We start from the raw sequence: 19,153 nt of genomic DNA, 5'->3' as shown, positions 1-19,153 counted from the left end.
GTAATACATAATCAATACATGGCCGCAGCGCTCGGCCCCCTGGCCTGCCTAGCCGCGGTCGCTCGGCCCCCTTGCCTATAACCAAACCTAACCTTACCTAAATATTGTAAAAAAAAATATTAAAATTTGAAGAAAAAAATCTACCAACCACTTTTTGTAAATCAACGAAATTCTAAAATATAATTAAGTTAATGTACGATAAACATTCATACATTATTACATATAAGTTAGGTTAGGTTAGGTAAGGTTAGGTTATAGGCAAGGGGGCCGAGCGCCCGCGGCTAGGCAGGCCAGGGGGCCGAGCTCTGCGGCCATGACCTTCTAGCATTACGATTTTTTGTAGAGTAGGTCTTTTGTAGGCGTTGGTCTTTTGTAGAGTAGGTCTTTTGTAGGCGTTGGTCTTTTGTAGAACCGACGAGTAGGTCTTTTGTAGGGGTAGGTCTTTTGTAGAGTAGGTCTTTTGTAGCAACGTAATGCTTACAGTTAGATACACAAATGAGTTACTATGTTTTATGAAATCTTGAATTTTTATTGAAACATGTTTCTAATTAGTGAGGCTACTCCATAATTTCCTAATCCGGCTGTTAAACTATTGAATAAATGTTATTTTATGCTAATTTTGGATGCTAATAAAAATTTTCCAGCTGCTTTTTTGTTATCTTAAAGCTAATGAGCATCCAGTAAATAATTTACTTGATCTGTCGCAGCTATACTACAAAAGACAAAATTTTCGCGCTTTTCCATAATGAATAATGTTTTTTTTTAATTCTTTGCTAATAATTGATGTTGTCATTCTTATAATGAATGACATTTTTTACAAGCTCTAATTTTTTACTTTTGCTCTCATCCTATGCACAGTAGTCTATTCGTGTATTTAACTGCTTTAATAATAATAATAATTTAACAAAAAACATAGAACAAAATAAATAAGATTAATAAAAAGGCAGTTTAGTTTAATCAATACAGCTAGGAAATAAGTAAAAATACAAAACTTAAAATAATAATCAAAAAGGGTTTTTCGACTTATAGCACACAAAATAGTTACATATGCTTTAAATGTAACTAGCGGCTACGCCTCTGAAGGCTTCGAGGAGCACTGGAGAATCTGGAAGATCCAAAATCTTAGGTTTAAAAAATAGGGTATCATCACCCCAAAACTTAAATCTTAAAAATAAAATTGTTTAAAACCATCTCGGAACATAAATGAAGCTTCCCTCAAAAGAAAAACTCAATCGAATTTTATTTAGTTTTAAAAATCTTAAACTTCAGACAAAAAACCTTAATAGTTTATATACTAGAACAGTAATGTTTCAGTATTGTTTTTATCACAGTTTCTTTTCATTTATTTATTGCCTTTCAAAGCTTGGTGAGTTTTTGATTCACTGGTTGCTGGCTTAAGGATTGGTTTTAACTTAGGTTTTTGTTTTACATTTTCATTCAGGAACGCCTGAAAATAATTGGATGTTAATGTAGCTGTGTTTAGTGCCCTAGAAAATTGGGGATAGATGTCAACGCTTTTGGCCGACCTATTCCATTTACGTCATAGAAGAGGAAAAGAGAATGGGAAGGGGGAAAGAAAACCCATAGAAAAGAGATGGGATATAGGGTATTTCCTGACGTCAATAGAATAGGTAGACTAAAGGCAGTGAAATATATCCCCAGTTTGCTGGAGCACTACAGACAGCTACAATGTTAATGTAAAATAGCACAACTAGCAATTAAAATTTTTATTTGTAAATAAAAGCTACCGGTCGGTCTCGCGGTTGCAGCTGGGTGTGGCTTACAGTTTCCGTGACCAAATCAAATTAATCGACAGCGGATGAGGTGACTTAGGTAAGTTTTAGGATAGCTATGGCTGTGGTTAATGCTTGAATTTTTGGTGAAGGTTCCCTATACTAGGAAACATTGAGGCCGTAACTTGATCCGTCAGTCTGTCGATCATGCTTCAAAAGTAAAAGACATGATTTCTCTAGTTTATCGTATATTCTCCATGTGTCTTTTTTATATGAAAACTAAACATCTGCTCTGTAACTAACTTTATCTTTTTGTCACTCTTTTGGATGTTGCCATTCTTGTTAAAATATATAGTGTTAAATAAATCTACCAACCTGACTTTCTTCAGATTTACCATTTTCAGTATCAACTTTAATTTTGATTTCATCAGATCTGTTTTCATTCTTGTTACAGCACACCTTTTAAATAATCATATGTTAAGCAAGACAACAAATATGCTACTGAATGCTAAATGTCAGCTGCAGCTACTTTTTTACCAGCAAGCTATCGTAAAATTTAATTTCTAAAGCCAAAATCTCTTTACACAATACAGCACTTTAAAAAAAAGTTCAATTAAATATGGTTGTCTTCAAATATCTTGCGCATTAGCACCGAAAAATGAACAACTAACAGTGGGAAAACCAAATAAAGTGATTTTATTTTCTATTGGTCTTTTATAGTTTTTGTTTCATGGAAATTATTTTTTCTTTTTACAAAAATCCGCAATGGCGTGGCGATTATATTTTGTCTTTCATGCAAAAAAAATCAAAGAGACCCGCAAAATTTTTTTTTAGCAAACTCTTAAATCCAAAAATATCACTTCAAATATTTCTCACCTTAAAGTTGAGTATTTTAGTTTTCCAGATCAATACCACTGTTATGACCAACAGAACAAACAGAATGGGAATTAGTACTGCCAGTACAGTCAAAAGTACAGATCTAAACATATCTTTGTTATACATACTTTCCAGTATGGATTCGAAACTGATAACTATCCACTGGATTAGAACCAGTTCTGAGCCATACTAATAAATCATGTATCGTATCGTATTGTAGACAATGTCCCTCGAATAAAAAATATAAATCAATACCAGTTTTGTTAACCCTGAAGAAATATGGCTTGTTCGTAGGTTAGACAACTACTAAAAGATCAAATGTCATTTTGTATAAAATAAATTTATGTAGTTTTTTTTCAGGTTTAATTGTCAAAATACAAAGATGCATTTTTTTGATAATATAAAAAGACAAAATAAGCTTTAAAAATACATAAATGCAATTAATTCATAATTCTAATTGTGTTCTTATCAATCTAACAAAATAAAATAGATTAAATATTGATAGTAAACAACTCTTACAAACAAGGGAAGGAAAAAGGGGTGGGGGTTTAGGAATATATCTTAAGCAAAACTTAAGTTATGAAATTATTGATGAATTATCATATATTTTAGAGGGAGAATTTGAGACTCAATTCATAAAAGTATTTTTTGGTAAGAACAAATTTAAGATTATAGGCAATATTTACAGAATTCCTGGTGGTAACTTAAATAACTTTATAGAATGGTTTGGAGAAAAAATTAACATTTCTTAAAACTGACCCAGTTTTAAAAAAATCTGATGAAATTATATTTGGGGGTGATTTCAATGCAAATTTTCTAAACTTTGATTCCCACAACCAAACAAATGATCTTTTGAACCTATTAATATCCTCTTCTTTTCTACCAATGATTACTCTACCTACTAGAATTTGTCAAAATTCAGCAACTCTCATTGATAACATTTTTAGCAATAAAAAGCAAGAATTTTATGAAAGCGGCCTAATTATATCTTCTATTTCTGATCATCTCCCAATTTTTTACTTAAATGTAACTTGTGAAAAAAATACTTCAAACCAAAAACAATATTATTATGATATGAGTCCAAATAACATAGAAAACTTTAAAGAGAAACTCTCTTCACAAAATTGGGAAGGTGTTAATAATGATAATATTCCGAAAACTGCCTTTGAAAGTTTTGGTAACATATTAGAAAAGTACTTTAAAGAGAGTTTCCCTTTAAAAGAAAAATGTGTAAACAAAGGAAAAGTTCCTATTAACCCGTGGATGTCACAGGAGTTATTAAAAATCAGAAAAGCCAAAAATAGGGCCTTTAAAAACAAACTTAAACATAGGACTGAATCTGCTGAAAATAAATTTAAATGCCTAAATAATAAATTCAAAAAACTTGCTAGAAAAGAGAAGAAAAAATATTACCATGAAAGATTTGAAGATTGTGTTACTGATATCAGAAAGACTTGGTCGCTAATTAACTTAATAGTCAAGAAAAAAAAGTGTAAAAATGACGTGCCTTGTGTTTTTACAGATGCACAAAAATCCTATAATACTTTCTCTGAGATAGCCAATGGTTTTAATGACTTTTTTGTTGATGTTGGGCCAAGACTTTCTGAATCAATACCTCAATCTTCTAAATCTTTCAGGGATTTCTTGGGGGATCAATATGATGAAGAACTTAACTTTCAGGAAGTAAACTCTTTTATTATCAATATAACTTTGTCCAAATTAAAATCAAAATCAAGTGTAGGTAATGATAATATCTCTATGAAACTTTTAAAAGAAATAATGCCAATAATTGTAAAGCCTATCATTCACCTGTTTAACCTCTCTTTAAACACTGGCTACATTCCTGATAACTATAAATGTGCAAAAATTATACCTATTTACAAAGCTGGTGAAAGAGATAGATTTGACAATTATCGCCCTATTTCCATACTTCCAGCCCTCTCTAAATTACTTGAGAAAATTGTTGCTTTTCAAATGATTAGATATCTTGAGGGAAACAAAATGTTATATCAACATCAATATGGCTTCAGAAGGTCAAGAGACACACAACAACCACTGATACATTTAATCAACAAAGTTTATGACGGACTGAATAAGCCCCAATCAGAATACAGTGCCTGTGTGTTTCTTGACCTTAAAAAGGCATTTGACACGTGTGATATACCAATTTTACTATCCAAACTAAAACACTATGGTTTTAAAGGTGTATCTGCAAAATGGTTTGAAAATTATCTAACTAATAGAAAACAGTATGTTGAAATAAATGGTGTAAAGTCCAAAGAAAAAGTATTAACCCATGGAGTACCACAGGGCTCTGTCATTGGACCAATTTTGTTCTTGTTGTATATAAACGACCTTCCAAATTCAACAACCTTATTTTGTAGCCTTTTTGCAGATGACACAATATTTTGTAAAACCTCAAGTAATTTAGAAACCATAAAAACATCATTAAATGAAGAATTAGATAAGGCATCAGTATGGTTTAGGGCAAATAAACTTTCTTTAAATGTATCTAAAACAAAATACATGGTCTTCAGACTTAGCAGTATGCAACCTGTCAATAATAACTTTAGAATCTTCATTAATGGGGAGGAAGTTGAGAGAATCAGCAATGAAAATGAAACAAAGTCTTTTAAATTTGTTGGGGTACATCTTGATGAATTTCTCAATTGGAATGAGCATACAAAAATGGTAAAAAACAAAGTTTCTAGTTCTCTATATGCATTAAATCAAATAAAAAATGTTCTCCCATCAAAAACTTTGAAAACGATTTATTCCTCAATGATTTTGCCTCACTTAAATTATTCTAATATCACATGGGGTCTCTCTAAAAGTAAAGATATTGATCAAATAAGAAAACACCAAAAAAGGGCAATAAGGATTATTGTAGGTGCTAATTATAATGCACACACTGAAATTTTGTTTGGACAATCTAAAATATTAAAATTTGATGATTTGGTAAATTTAAACATTTTAAATTTTATAAGTAAATTTTTTCATAAGAAACTCCCAGAAAGCTTTGATAACATGTTTAAAGTTCTTTCTTCTCAGAGATCAAAAAAGTTACTGATAAGTATACCTAAAACAAAACATCTTGAATATTTTCCAGCAGTGTCATTTCCAAAACTTTGGAATAACTTGAGAAATGAAATAAGGCTTTCAGACTCTGTAAAGAAATCATTGTCCATGATTAAAAAAGATTATTTTTTAAATTATAAATCATTTCATTGCAACAAAAGAAAATGCTTTTCCTGTAAGAAATAAAATCTGTACCAACTTCTGTAACTGTAAATAGTTATTTAGTCAACCCACTTAATTATTGATCTATTAAATTCGTGTAAATATCTTTATATAATAAATAATTTTTGTAATTTCTCGCTATAAATAAAATAATAAATGAAATCAATTAAAGGGGCAAATTTACGGCCTACTCCAAGGCTTAATTACTCCTTGCTATGCAATTTTTAAAATATGATTTTATATGCATATTTAATAATTTAAATGTATTGCATTAGTTAATAAATTCTATTCTATTCTATGAACTTTTAATTTAAAATAATTGTTTTGATTTAAAATAAAAGTAAGAATGCCATGGATTAAGCTGTGATTACCTCCCCCTTCCCCAAAAATGAATTCGGGCATGTACCTCACAAAATTTTAATTTTTAGTCACCCCCCCCCCCCAATTTTTTATTTTTTTACCCTCCCCCCCTCCAAATAAAAAAGCTTAAACGTCCTTGAAGAAAACTTACCTTGTAAATAATTTATTTTGTATTGATAACACTTCAACATTAATTTTCTAAAATAAAAATAGTATTTAAATAAATAATAAATCAGAAATAAGGTATAACCAACAAGCAAAATAAATCTAAAATAATATTTGGGGGGCAAATGGAGAGGTCGTCAATTCTACTCTTCAAGTGTTGGCCCCCAACGACAGCTGCAATTATGTATAGGTTTCGTGATTTTTTCCAAATTAATTTTGATGTTGATATAAGCACTAATTTTGAAATATAGAAAAAAATAATTTTTTATCTTTAGCTTTTTTAATCCTATATACATAATCAAAAACAGGACTAATTCATCTACAAATTGCCCTCCCCCCCCCCCCCCCTCCCTGCAGCATTTTTTTTCTCTCCTTTTTATATCCCTTCTCCCTGGCAAGATCCTAATCGTTAAAGGCTTCTTATACGTCGTGGAATGGTTTAAAACTATTTTAGGTTGCCCACCCCTTCCCCATCATCTAAAAAAATCATCCGAAATATTTTATTCTCTTACAAAAAATCAAACCCCGCTGTCCTCCTTTGAGTATTTCTTCCTTTAAATAAGTTTATACCTGAAATTTGAAATTGTTTTGAATACTGAGAGAAGCTGGAAGTGTATGGTATCCGTCAGAACTGGAGGGTAGCCCCTGTAATTAGGACTGGCAATCAAAATCCGCAATCCGACCAGTTTTAGAACCCATTTTGGACCCTGAATCCAAATCCGCAATTTAAATTACGGATTTAGATTTTAAATTTTTATGACTTTTGTAACACTTAGAAAAATTGTATTTAAAATGCGACAGACAAAAAATTAATATGGTGGGTAGCATCCATTTTTTTGTAATTTATTTTCACAGTTCCTTTCATGCTTATAAAAGGTTAGGTTAGATTATATAAAGACCTTTAAAAAATTAATAGAATCTACATTCCATAACCCGAAAATCCACAATCCACAAAAAAACAAGAATCCGCAATGAATGTATTAATCGACTTTTTTATTTGGCGGATTTTTGTACGAAAAATTCGGGGGATTGCCAGCCCTACCTGTAATCCTGTTCCTGATCCTCCATCTGGCAAAAATGCTACACATAGATAAACACCTACATAGAAAACAGAATATATTATTATCATTCCAGAAAAGTAACAGGATGTTTATTAAAATTAAATTGGCAATACCCAAAATAAAAAGATTTTACCCCAACCCCCTAAAAAATTTATTCATAAGTTGGATGAGCCATGGAGCAATAACCCTTCACCCCTAAACAAGAAAAACCCGGCCATGAAGATAAGTATAAATATTTTTTTAAAATAGGTTAAATCTGGGACATTCTTCCACTCAAAAAAAAATGGTATACTTAGCACGCCATTTACAACCCCCCCCCCCCGGCCCTCCCCGCCCCCCCCCCCTTCCATGAAAAGAATAGTTATTTCTCGCATCGTATTATAAACAGCTTTCCGCGGATATATAATGTACAATTATAAGATTAAAACTAGCTTTTTTAGCCCCAAGGTGCCGAAGGCATCGGCTAAAAACCTGGTTTTAATCTTATGATTGTACATTTTTATATTCGTAGAAAGCTGGATATAATACGATGCTAGATATAGTTTTTTCGTATGGATGAGAACCGGTTCCTATCCACCGGATTCGAATGAATAGGAGAAAAAAAATTCTATCTATCTTCCAGTAAGATATATTGGTTTATATTGTTTTTTATCTATCTACCTGTCTATCTATCTATCATACCTGAATCCTGTATGTTCGCAGATATAATATTAAGATTATATTGGTATCTATCTATCTACCTGTCTATCTATCTATCATACCTGAATCCTCTATGTTAGCAGATATGATATTAAGATTATATTGGTTTCTATCTATCTACCTGCCTATCTATCTATCATACCTGAATCCTGTATGTTAGCAGATATAATATTAAGATTATATTGGTATCTATCTATCTTCCTGCCTATCTATCTATCATACCTGAATCCTCTATGTTAGCAGATATGATATTAAGATTATATTGGTTTCTATCTATCTACCTGTCTTATCTATCTATCATACCTGAATCCTGTATGTTAGCAGATATGATATTAAGATTATATTGGTATCTATCTATCTACCTGTCTATCTATCTATCATACCTGAATCCTCTCTGTTAGCAGATATGATATTAAGATTATATTGGTATCTATCTATCTACCTGTCTATCTATCTATCATACCTGAATCCTCTATGTTAGCAGATATGATATTAAGATTATATTGGTTTCTATCTATCTACCTGTCTATCTATCTATCATACCTGAATCCTGTATGTTAGCAGATATGATATTAAGATTATATTGGTTTCTATCTATCTACCTGTCTATCTATCTATCATACCTGAATCCTCTATGTTAGCAGATATGATATTAAGATTTTATTGGTTCTTATCTATCTACCTGTCTATCTATCTATCATACCTGAATCCTGTATGTTAGCAGATATAATATTAAGATTACATTGGTTTCTATCTATCTACCTGTCTATCTATCTATCTACCTGTCTATCTATCTATCATACCTCAATCCTGTATGTTAGCAGATATAATATTAAGATTATATTGGTTTCTATCTATCTACCTGTCTATCTATCTATCTACCTGTCTATCTATCTATCATACCTGAATCCTGTATGTTAGCAGATATGATATTAAGATTATATTGGTATCTATCTATCTACCTGTCTATCTATCTATCATACCTGAATCCTCTATGTTAGCAGATATGATATTAAGATTTTATTGGTTCTTATCTATCTACCTGTCTATCTATCTATCATACCTGAATCCTGTATGTTAGCAGATATAATATTAAGATTATATTGGTTTCTATCTATCTACCTGTCTATCTATCTATCTACCTGTCTATCTATCTATCATACCTGAATCCTGTATGTTAGCAGATATGATATTAAGATTATATTGGTATCTATCTATCTACCTGTCTATCTATCTATCATACCTGAATCCTCTATGTTAGCAGATATGATATTAAGATTTTATTGGTTCTTATCTATCTACCTGTCTATCTATCTATCATACCTGAATCCTGTATGTTAGCAGATATAATATTAAGATTATATTGGTTTCTATCTATCTACCTGTCTATCTATCTATCTACCTGTCTATCTATCTATCATACCTGAATCCTGTATGTTAGCAGATATAATATTAAGATTATATTGATATCTATCAGTTTCTATTCTAATTCCATCCCCCAGGACATAATTAGAATCTGAGTTCTCAATCACCTTAAATTTGATAATATGTATTATATTATCATATCTTATTTTTAGTGGTTTTGCCCCTTGCCTACATGGGCTTTGCCTTTAGAGGAGGTAAAACACTGACTACATAAAATACTGACAGTCTAATATTGAAAAAAAGCAAACAAATTCTATTTTTATTCTATCCGAAAGATAGGTGCCCCACTTATTGTCAAAAAACTCTTTAAGACCAGCAGGCATTTTCCTATGAATCAGAGCCAAATCGGTTTAGCGGTTAGCTTCACTCGGACGAACAGACATCCTACCGTCTTATTATGATTTCAATAAGACCCGTTTCCTAATTTTGATTCAACTTATTTTAATACCAATATAATTTCAAATTATTCAAACTTTAATGACATTTTTAAACATTAACAAAACTTTAATCATTATTACGGGTTATATAAATAGGATAAATAATACCTTAAATTTATCTCCTTTTTCATTAAAGTCTTTCTTAAACCATTTTAAAGTTAAACGTTCCTCATACTTAATAAAAAATAAATTACAATTTTAACAGAAATAAAGTAAGTTGAAAGTCATATGCAAATATACTAGACAATTGCAATTTCTAAAGTTATGAAATTTTCAAAAATCTCTAAAGATAAACAAATCATGACACCTTCCCGTCATTCTATAATTTACTAGGAAATCTTAGGTTGGTCTGATTTGGTGAATTTTAAGGAAGCTTTATATATGTATTGGGATGGCTTTTGGCAACTTTGATCCACGAAGCATTCAGCAACAAATATGATTAGGGCAAGATCAAATCAAACTTTCAATACGAATAGTAAAGTAGCTTAAATGGGTATAGTCCCTTTCGCCTCTACGGGTTCGTTTCATCGTATTTTCACAGTCGATTTTCTCCTATTTTTAGCCCCTACGGGGGGCTCTTGCCCTGCAGGACTATTTTCCTAACCCTACAGGGCAATCAACTAACATAACCTAACATAACCCAACCAAAAATAACCTATCAAAAGCTACTGCGAAAATACGACAAAACGCCCCTTAAGAGGCGTTGCCACGAAAGGGATAATACCCAATTAAATGTACCTGAACAGTACATGATAATCTAACTTGATTTCCAGTTGTTAGAGTTAGATTTTCTACATTCGCTGTTAAACCAATCTCACTTTTTCCTAGAATGAAAAGTTTGATAATTTACAGCTTTGTCATTAAATTTAATCATGTTTAAATCGTCCTATGTAAATATAATTATTCTAGTAATGAAATTCAATCGTTGCTAGTTGTTATTTTGCTAACTTGCTGAGCTTTTCTATTAACTTATGTTGTCATCCTTGTTTTTATTATCTTTCCTTAAAAATTTAAGATATTTTTACTGATATTAAACAAACAAACGTATATTTAAGATTTTTCACTAAAAAAAGAAAAACTTACTATTTTGATATAATTTTTCTTCTCCCTCTAAATGAACATAGAACATGAATTTTTCCGAGCCAAATCCGTTGGTACCAGTACATGTGTATCTTAACAATAAATGTATAGAATATAGATGTATAACCCAGACAACTGCCTGGTTCCAGTGGTGTCGACCTTTTTTATATGCTAGCTAATTCCTTTCTGCTCTTTTGTTGCGACTTTGCTGTGTTACTGTTTCTGACGCTATCGGTTGATATTCCTCAATCGAAAGTTGACAAAGGTTTTCCAATCCGTGAACAAACAGAAGTGGATTCTTAGAAAAAAAATTGCCCCACTAATAGCTTAGTGGGGCAAAATTGTTTTCGTGAAAAATCCACCAAAATCACATTAAAAATCTACAAAAATTAAACAAAATCATATGTTAATAACCCTTCTATTGTTTAATTTTTGTAGATTTTTAATGTAATTTTGGTGGATTTTTCACAAGCGATTAGTGGGGCAAATTTTTTAAAGAATTTACCACAGTTATTTAACCCCTATCCCCTCTATTCTTTTACTCTATTATTTTAACAAGGACAAGTATTCATAAACAACTCCATTTACCTCCCAATTGTATCCACAGTAAATTTTCTGATTTTTAAAACTCTGTTTTCTTGTGACAGTCTGAAATAAAGAAATAAGAAACTTTGCTATTATTTAGTAAATTTGTATTACGTCATAGAGCTTTTGCAAAAATGCTTCTTACTCAATAAAGAATTTGGAAATTTAAAGATTTAAGTTGTTAAAAGAACAACATGTCAAATATTACTTTTTGTGTTTTTTTTTTATTTAAAAATAAGTAAAGCTTATTATTGTTGCGCTACTTGCAGATATATTTCTCCTTTTTATCCAAAAATGATTAGAATAAAAAGAAGTTTGTGTATAAATAACTAGACCAGGCTAGGGTGAGGTAATTTCAGCATAAGCAGCAGTGTTGATAAATAAAATATTCAAAATTACCAGAATCTATAAATATTTACATCCTTTAACATTTTGTTTAATTTGGCGCAGCTACTGTTTTATAAAGTTCTAATCTGTGCAGGCAGTCTGAGCACACACAAAATGATAAGACATGTCCGTAAAGTCAACAAAAATTTGTTGCACAATCCAAATAATTGAAAGTAAAACACCGAATATCAACCCTCATATTTCCTCGTAATTAGAATCCAACTTAACCTAAGCAGCAATATTCCTATCCTATAATAGAAAGAGTAGAGAGGTTTTTTGTCCAAAGCTAAAGATCTCATAAATTAACAGTCCGTATAGGTTGTGCTTTCAGGGAAGAGTATAAATGTATTAGAGTGACTACTTTCCTGAACTCCCCTGCCTTCCCCTAAAGCCTAGGGGCAAAGCAACTCTTATATTTTATGAAATATGTAATTTGTTTGTCCATTTAGATCCCGTTAACAAATAAAACGATTGAGTTCTTTATTCAAAGGAAGCCTAGCATGGTTTGGGTTACTTATTTCTAATGTAAGTCAGTTTTTGGCCATTTCTTTGGCCCCATATTGACTCTGTACAAAAAATTTCATTAACGCTTTTCTAATAACCGTGATAATACGTTTGTGTTAAAGATATGCTTATGGCAAGTTTGGGGTAGAGTTTAGGAATGCTACACTCTCAATTCGAGGAACATTGCCAAATTTGTCAAAAAATAATGTTTTATCTCGAAGGCTTATGATGTTTTGTGTAAGAAAAATAAACAATATTCCTATTTTTCTTTGAATTTTATGTATTACATAGTTTTGAAAAGGGCAATTTAATTATTTATTTATTAATTTTACTGTGTGACATTTAATTATTGAAAAAAAAACAAGGTCACTACATACATAAATAGCGAAGCAGTCATGAGCTAACAAGAGAGAAAATACCAGGGATGGAGGGGACATTGGACTGTAAAATACATGGGTATCCATAGTTTTAAAACTACCTTTTCATAGTAGTTGGCTCACAAACTTTACGTACTTTTATAGAATGGAAATCAGTTATTTCCAACTAGACTTGTCTAGACTGTTCGACAAGAATTTCAATCTACAGAAGGAGTGTTTCTTTTTATCATGATTGGCGATGTTTAATGTATTTATCGATTTAGCGTCCATTGTCTTATCTTTTAAGATCCCTGAAAATACCCCTTCAATATAGAGAATCTTTGTTTAAAAATCCGCTAAAAAAAGATAAGTTAGAAAATTATATAATTACCTGAACCATGTCCAAAGACTTGTAATTTGTTCGCCATCTTTTTCCCAGCTAAAAATATAAAAATAAACTCGTCTTAAAATCATTTTGGCTAAATATAAAAAAAATGATTGCGGATCTATTTTAGAGATCTTAAAACACATTTACATTGTGATTTTTGATATAGTTTTCTTTAGAAAAGTTAATCTTCTTGCTATTGGATCTTGAAAGAATTATAAAGAGCAGGACATCAGCAAGCAGCTAAGCTTATGACGGCTTATTCACGGCTGTGTATTTGCCTCGTGGCACCAAATTCAATTAAACAAACACACTAAATAAGGGGAAGTAGTTTTTTCCTCTGCAATCCCCCCCCCCCCCATTCCTAAACCTTTCGAGAGGCCCTAACCATGCGGGGCTACCTAGTACTTATCCTAAGCTAATCTAATGTATCAAAAAACCTAAGAAAAAAATATTTTGCCCTGTATTTTTAATTTATTTCCTAGTGAGCTCGACTATTAATAGTAAAAAGCTTACCTGTAAAGCATCATCCCATTACCATCGACAGGACACTTTAACTTTACCACATCACCCTCTATTCCAGTTTTATATCTAGAATATCAATTAACCTATTTTTTTAATTGGGAAAAACTTGACTCAAAACTAACAAAAGAAAAATAGGTTAGCCAGCGGCCTCGAAGCCATATATACTGGAACACCCTAGAATTTGCTTTCTGGTACAATCATTTCATCTTTTTTTATCCAATAATCCAAACACTGCATTTGTTTTTAAAAGTAAATAAAAGTACCTGTCATTAGCTAGAGCTTCATTGATGTATGGGGGCTGATTTTTAATTTGAGTTAGAACACCTAAAACATAAAATAAACTTATAATAACAAAGAATGTTTTTTTCCAATTCAGGATATCCTTGTTAAAAGATGTACAATGTATGTTTGTTAGTCTGTATGCCAGTAATATTATTAGTCTGCATATCTTTGTACCTTTAAGGGTGCAAAATAAAATATAAGGAAAAAACTGATTTAATTGATCATACTTTTCTTTGCAATTGTTATCATGCTTGTTTTAAACTCACAAATATGTTATTAAAATGGTGCAAAATATGTGTAAATGTATAAAAAATATGGCAAACATTTCACTATCCTACTGTGTACCTTGTATAAATATAAAATGCCCAATGTTTATACATTAGCATTGCCTATAAGTCATTGAATGAGGATAGAAATTAGGAAAAAAAACAATTTCATGACACGTTAGCCAAGAAATAAAGTTTACAAAATGGATAAATTTTAGTGGCGATTAGAGAGATTTACATGGTGTGTGCAACCACTGGGGGGTAAAAGTATATTCTTTAAGGGGAGTGTTGACACCCCCCCCCCCCCCCACCGCACACCACTAATCAAATTAATAATATCCTTTAAAGAACCACTTTGGTTAGTACTACTATTAGTTAGTAATACAGTTTCTACTCAGTCTAGGCCTTATGTTATCTTTACAGTTGAATTTCTAGGCTCTACTCATTTACCCAGTCTACGTAGACTCTTTAAAGTATCCAAAACTTCAATACCTACAAGAACTATGGAGCCAAGAATCTATATTCTCAACACAGTTTAAAGCATCTGTTCTATTCATCCCTTTAATAAGATTTTTTGTCATAATAGAACAGTAATATAGTTCGTTATAAATAGTTATGTTTTCATGAACTCATGATTTTTTTTTAGAAACTTAATCACTGCTTCTTTTATAGGGCCCAGCTGTTTGGCCTCCAATATAAATTTAGAGTGTATGTTTATGTATAATTTATATCAATAGTTATGGTCTATGTCATAAGTAAAACAAACTAACATTTCAAACTATTTTTTAGTGGCGTAGATACTTAATAACGAAGGTCTGTCCGTCCTTCTTTTTCTGAATTAGAGTAAAACAATAGAGAGGCAAGGGGTTAAATAACTGTATGACACCCATCCCAAGGACCTCGTGCAAACTCTCAATTGGGTCTTTGAAAATCAACTAAAAAATGTGCCGAGAATATCAACACAGCCAAGTAGCAGAAAAAAATTTGATAGTAGACGATAAGGTCCTTGGAAAGTTAGACAATTAGTGCGTCAATTCTAAATATGTTGTAATATTTTTTGTAATATGTAATATTAGCTCAAAAAAAATTACAACAGATTAAAGGCAATTTATTTGCAGTTTCATAAGAATTTTGTTTTTCTATATTTATTTATAGAACTATTTCGCTTATAGAAATATTGTCATCCCTATTTTTTGAAATGTTGGCTTTTCTGGACAAAGTGCAGCAAGCCTTTTCTAATCAAAACATTGGATCATTTAAATATACACTTTTTGACATTTTGTGTATAAATGAATCAAGGAGGTTTTCATTCATTACAGCGTAAACTGATAATTTTATAGGCATGCTAAAATTGCCCTAATGATTTAAAACTTTTAAAAAAGCCAGTACGTCCATTAAATATAATTTTTATCTTTTTACAACATTTCTTTGTATTATATATGACCTAATTTTTGGAACAATGATTCCTAGGACAACAAGCATATCTATAATCAAGTGTTAAAATTGTATGTATGTCCTTGAAATTTAGGGAATTTTCAACAAATTTATATACAATTTTAGATAGACATATGACATAATATTTGCTAACTAATTTTTTACACTCTAGAACTTCGCTAGGGATGTTGTCATCCTAGTTTTATTCAAATTCTCTAATTTTGTAGTACATAAAAAATCCTATTTAGAAGAAAAAAATGAAGCGCTTTGATAATATATTAAAAAACAATAAAAAATGATTTTTAAAAACTTAAATGTAAACTGTGAAGAACTAAGTCTATTTTTTTATACGAGCCAACAAAATTCTTAAGAGGGAATTTAGATTGTTTTTGCTTTTTGGATGTTGTAATTCTTGTTAAAAAAATCCACGTGATGAAAGTTAAGCTAGTGAAGTGTATTTCATATCAAACAAAAATAGTATTTTTTTCCACTTACTTTTATCAAGGTTGATTTGAAGGCTTGGACCCAATATACATCCTGTGTTTTTTTTTACATGCAACAAATTTAAATGAACAACAACTTTATAAAAAGAGTTGCATCTAACTTGTCTATTGATTGATTTTAAAATTTTGACACAAAAAATCTTACAATAATATCTTTCACAATTTTTAAATTAAACTAACAAATCAGAGACGTTAAAAAAATATGGGGAAAGGGGGTTGATTTTGATAAACACTCCCCCCCCCCCTCCCCTAAAAACAACCTGTACTTCCTTGCGATAAAATATAGGAAAATCAACATAGCACATGGCACATTGTTTAAAAAATCTGCTGAGTTTTTTTTGCTGCGCTATTTATAAGAATAACTAGCGGCTTCGCCCCTAGCCTCTAGGGGCTTTGCCCCAAGAGGTAATAAAAAAAAATTATTGCGAAAATCGTAAAGGACCATGGAAATCTCCTTCAAAAAAAAAAAAAAAAAAAAAAAAAAAAATGGGGGGGGGGGATTTTTTGGTTTTTGGGGGGGTTGGGGGTGTCCCACCCCCCAAGAAAATAGCTTAAAACCACCACAGGACCAATAGGTAGATACCCTGAAGAGTAGAATCCGATCGGTTCAGTGGTTACCGAGATCTTAAGGGACAGACAGACAGACGGACAGACGGTCAGACGGACAGACAGACATCGTTCTACTTTGTATTATAGATTATCCTTGTGTAATAATTTGATTATATCAATGCATTAGCTGTGGAGTAGGAATTTAGTTAAAATTTTGTTTTAATTGTTTGAGCATGTTCCTGTAATGATCAGAAAAGCCAAGTCCCTCATCCTGAGACATCAGAACATCCTACTTCATTTCATCCTGGATATAATTAGTTGTTAAATTATTGCAGGGATATAAAGGGATAAGACGATGGCCGATAAATTGGTGTACTTTCCCAATTTTAATAAACAAAATTACCTCTTTTGTAGATTACAATTAGTGGTTGACACTCAACACAATAAACCAACTAATCATAATTCAATAAAAGTCTCCAAAGTTGTTAAACCAACGTATAAGAAAATATTATTATAAAACGTTGGGGACTAGTGTAATAAACACTCACTCTGAATTATTGCATGTGTAAAAATCTCACTTTTAACCTGATACATAAATTGCAAAGCACAAAAAAATTATGGATGGACAATCGACCAATGCAGATTTTCAGTGTCATAAAAATATACCTAAAGATTTCTTATCTTTCAGGGTACATAAAAAATCAAACTAAAAACTACCCCACCCCCAAGCTTTGTTTTCAATTTATTCAATAATAACGAGGGAGGTAGGTTTTCTATGCTTAAGAAGGCACTTTGAGACACTTTGATTTAAAATCAAATTAAATTAGACGTATTACTTTTTACTTGATTTTCGTTGTTTTTAGTGTACTATCAATTATAAATACAAAATAGTAAATTTATTCAATCACTATAATATTTGGCAATTAAAGATTTAAAGGGTTGCTATATGACATACACACTAATAAAATCTAATAGCTGGATCTAGTTGCATTTACTCTAATAGAGGTATTGGTATACAACATTTTCATTGAGTAAGTAAGGGAGGCGGTACCTTAAAGTGACGTACGCTTCTAAAAAGATGTTTTTACTATACATTAAACTTTAAATTTAGAATAAATGTATTAAAACATAATCCAATTTACTTACTTTTTTATTTAACTTATATAACTCATTAAAAGTTTATTTCTCACTTATTTTTGTATATTTTACTGAATAAACATTGACTCTGGAGAGATATGTTGTATATTATCTGTCCGATGTTTATATCCCGACTAAACCGCAGGAGGCAGCAAGGAGAGAAGGGGGGAGAAGATTAGGTGAAGAGCAGTAGCTAAGTTTACCTTATGAATAGTGCAGCTGCTCTATAACTAAAGCGAATCTGTAAGTACGTCTGTCTGTCAGTCTTATTATGTTAAAGAAGGGCATCAAAGGAGAAGGGGGAGGAGATTAGGTGAAGAGCAGTAGCTAAGTTTACCTTATTAATAGTGCAGCTTATCTAAAACTATGGTCCATGTGTTGTGTAAGTCTATCAGTCTTAATACGTTAAAGAAGGAAATCAAAGGGGTAGAATATGTTTTGTTTACAATCAGTGGCTAAGTTTACAGTGCAGCTACTATATAACTAAGGTTCATAAGTACGTCTGTCCGCAGACATAGTAAGCTAAATAATTGGGGGGAAGGCTATTTAGGGGAAGATAATTTACTAAGTTTACCTTTATGAACAGCGCAACTTCGCAAAAACTAGAATTTTCCTTACGTCCGTCTGTTATAGACAGTAGCAATTAAAATTTGAAGAACAGAAAATGTAATCATAACAATCCATTGTTATTGTTTTACCTCTTAATAACTTTTTTTGTACTTGTTACATTTTAGAGTATTCAATTTTGTGTGTGTTTGTGTAGGTGTGTGTATGTTATCATTTCTTGTAATGTAATCATAACAAAAAGTGTATCTTTTTTAAAACTCTTTATTGGCGAATTTAATTCATGAAAGCACGGCTATTATATAGACTCATATTGACCAGTAAGTACGTCTACACGACATTAACATTGTCACTCAACAATGCAATGGTTTAAAATACATCATCTACGATGCTTCTCTCGCCGCAATTTCTTTCTACAAATTTACTCTCTGGAGACACAAATACGCTTGTAGCAGAGATCATCTATAACAAATTTATTATATTAATAAATCAGGGATTTAATATATCATAAATGCAAAAGCTGTTAGGCCCCTTAGACGTCTCAAGGGTCACCTTTTTGGTGGGGGAGTGGGAGACATCCTGTTACTGTTATAATGACTA

General features: G+C 31.3%; 1 protein-coding gene across 1 annotated transcript; it reads right to left on the bottom strand.

Moving 5' to 3' along the window:
- Window positions 1-242: 242 nt before the first annotated feature.
- Window positions 243-18,115, bottom strand: LOC145325134 (fibroblast growth factor receptor 2-like). Its single transcript, XM_080167989.1, has 17 exons — window positions 17,999-18,115; window positions 17,096-17,156; window positions 16,296-16,341; window positions 14,082-14,142; window positions 13,810-13,884; window positions 13,300-13,347; window positions 11,665-11,724; window positions 11,080-11,168; window positions 10,735-10,820; window positions 10,105-10,170; window positions 9,558-9,666; window positions 7,417-7,472; window positions 6,945-7,019; window positions 6,361-6,407; window positions 2,610-2,712; window positions 2,109-2,192; window positions 243-1,447 (listed from the first exon to the last, which is right to left on the bottom strand). The coding sequence occupies exons 2-17, from the start codon at window positions 17,120-17,122 to the stop codon at window positions 1,343-1,345; spliced, it is 1,137 nt and encodes a 378-aa protein (XP_080024115.1). The 5' UTR covers window positions 17,123-17,156; window positions 17,999-18,115; the 3' UTR covers window positions 243-1,342.
- Window positions 18,116-19,153: the final 1,038 nt, after the last annotated feature.

Source organism: Acartia tonsa, chromosome 7 (assembly GCF_053477335.1).
Source record: "Acartia tonsa isolate MP-2025a chromosome 7, ASM5347733v1, whole genome shotgun sequence".
NCBI classification, from domain to species: Eukaryota; Metazoa; Arthropoda; class Copepoda; order Calanoida; family Acartiidae; genus Acartia; species Acartia tonsa.
This window is presented reverse-complemented; position numbering and strand designations above follow the sequence as displayed.

What these genes read in the sequence shown, in the direction of transcription:
- LOC145325134 (XM_080167989.1), bottom strand. Translation starts at nt 17,122, where the DNA reads ATGAGGGACTTGGCTTTTCTGATCATT. An exon ending in AGTCTTTGGACATGGTTCAG is followed by an intron (nt 11,725 to 13,299) that starts GTAATTATATAA and finishes TCTTTATTTCAG; the next exon opens with ACTGTCACAAGAAAACAGAG. An exon ending in CAAAATAAATTATTTACAAG is followed by an intron (nt 2,713 to 6,360) that starts GTAAGTTTTCTT and finishes AGATATGTTTAG; the next exon opens with ATCTGTACTTTTGACTGTAC.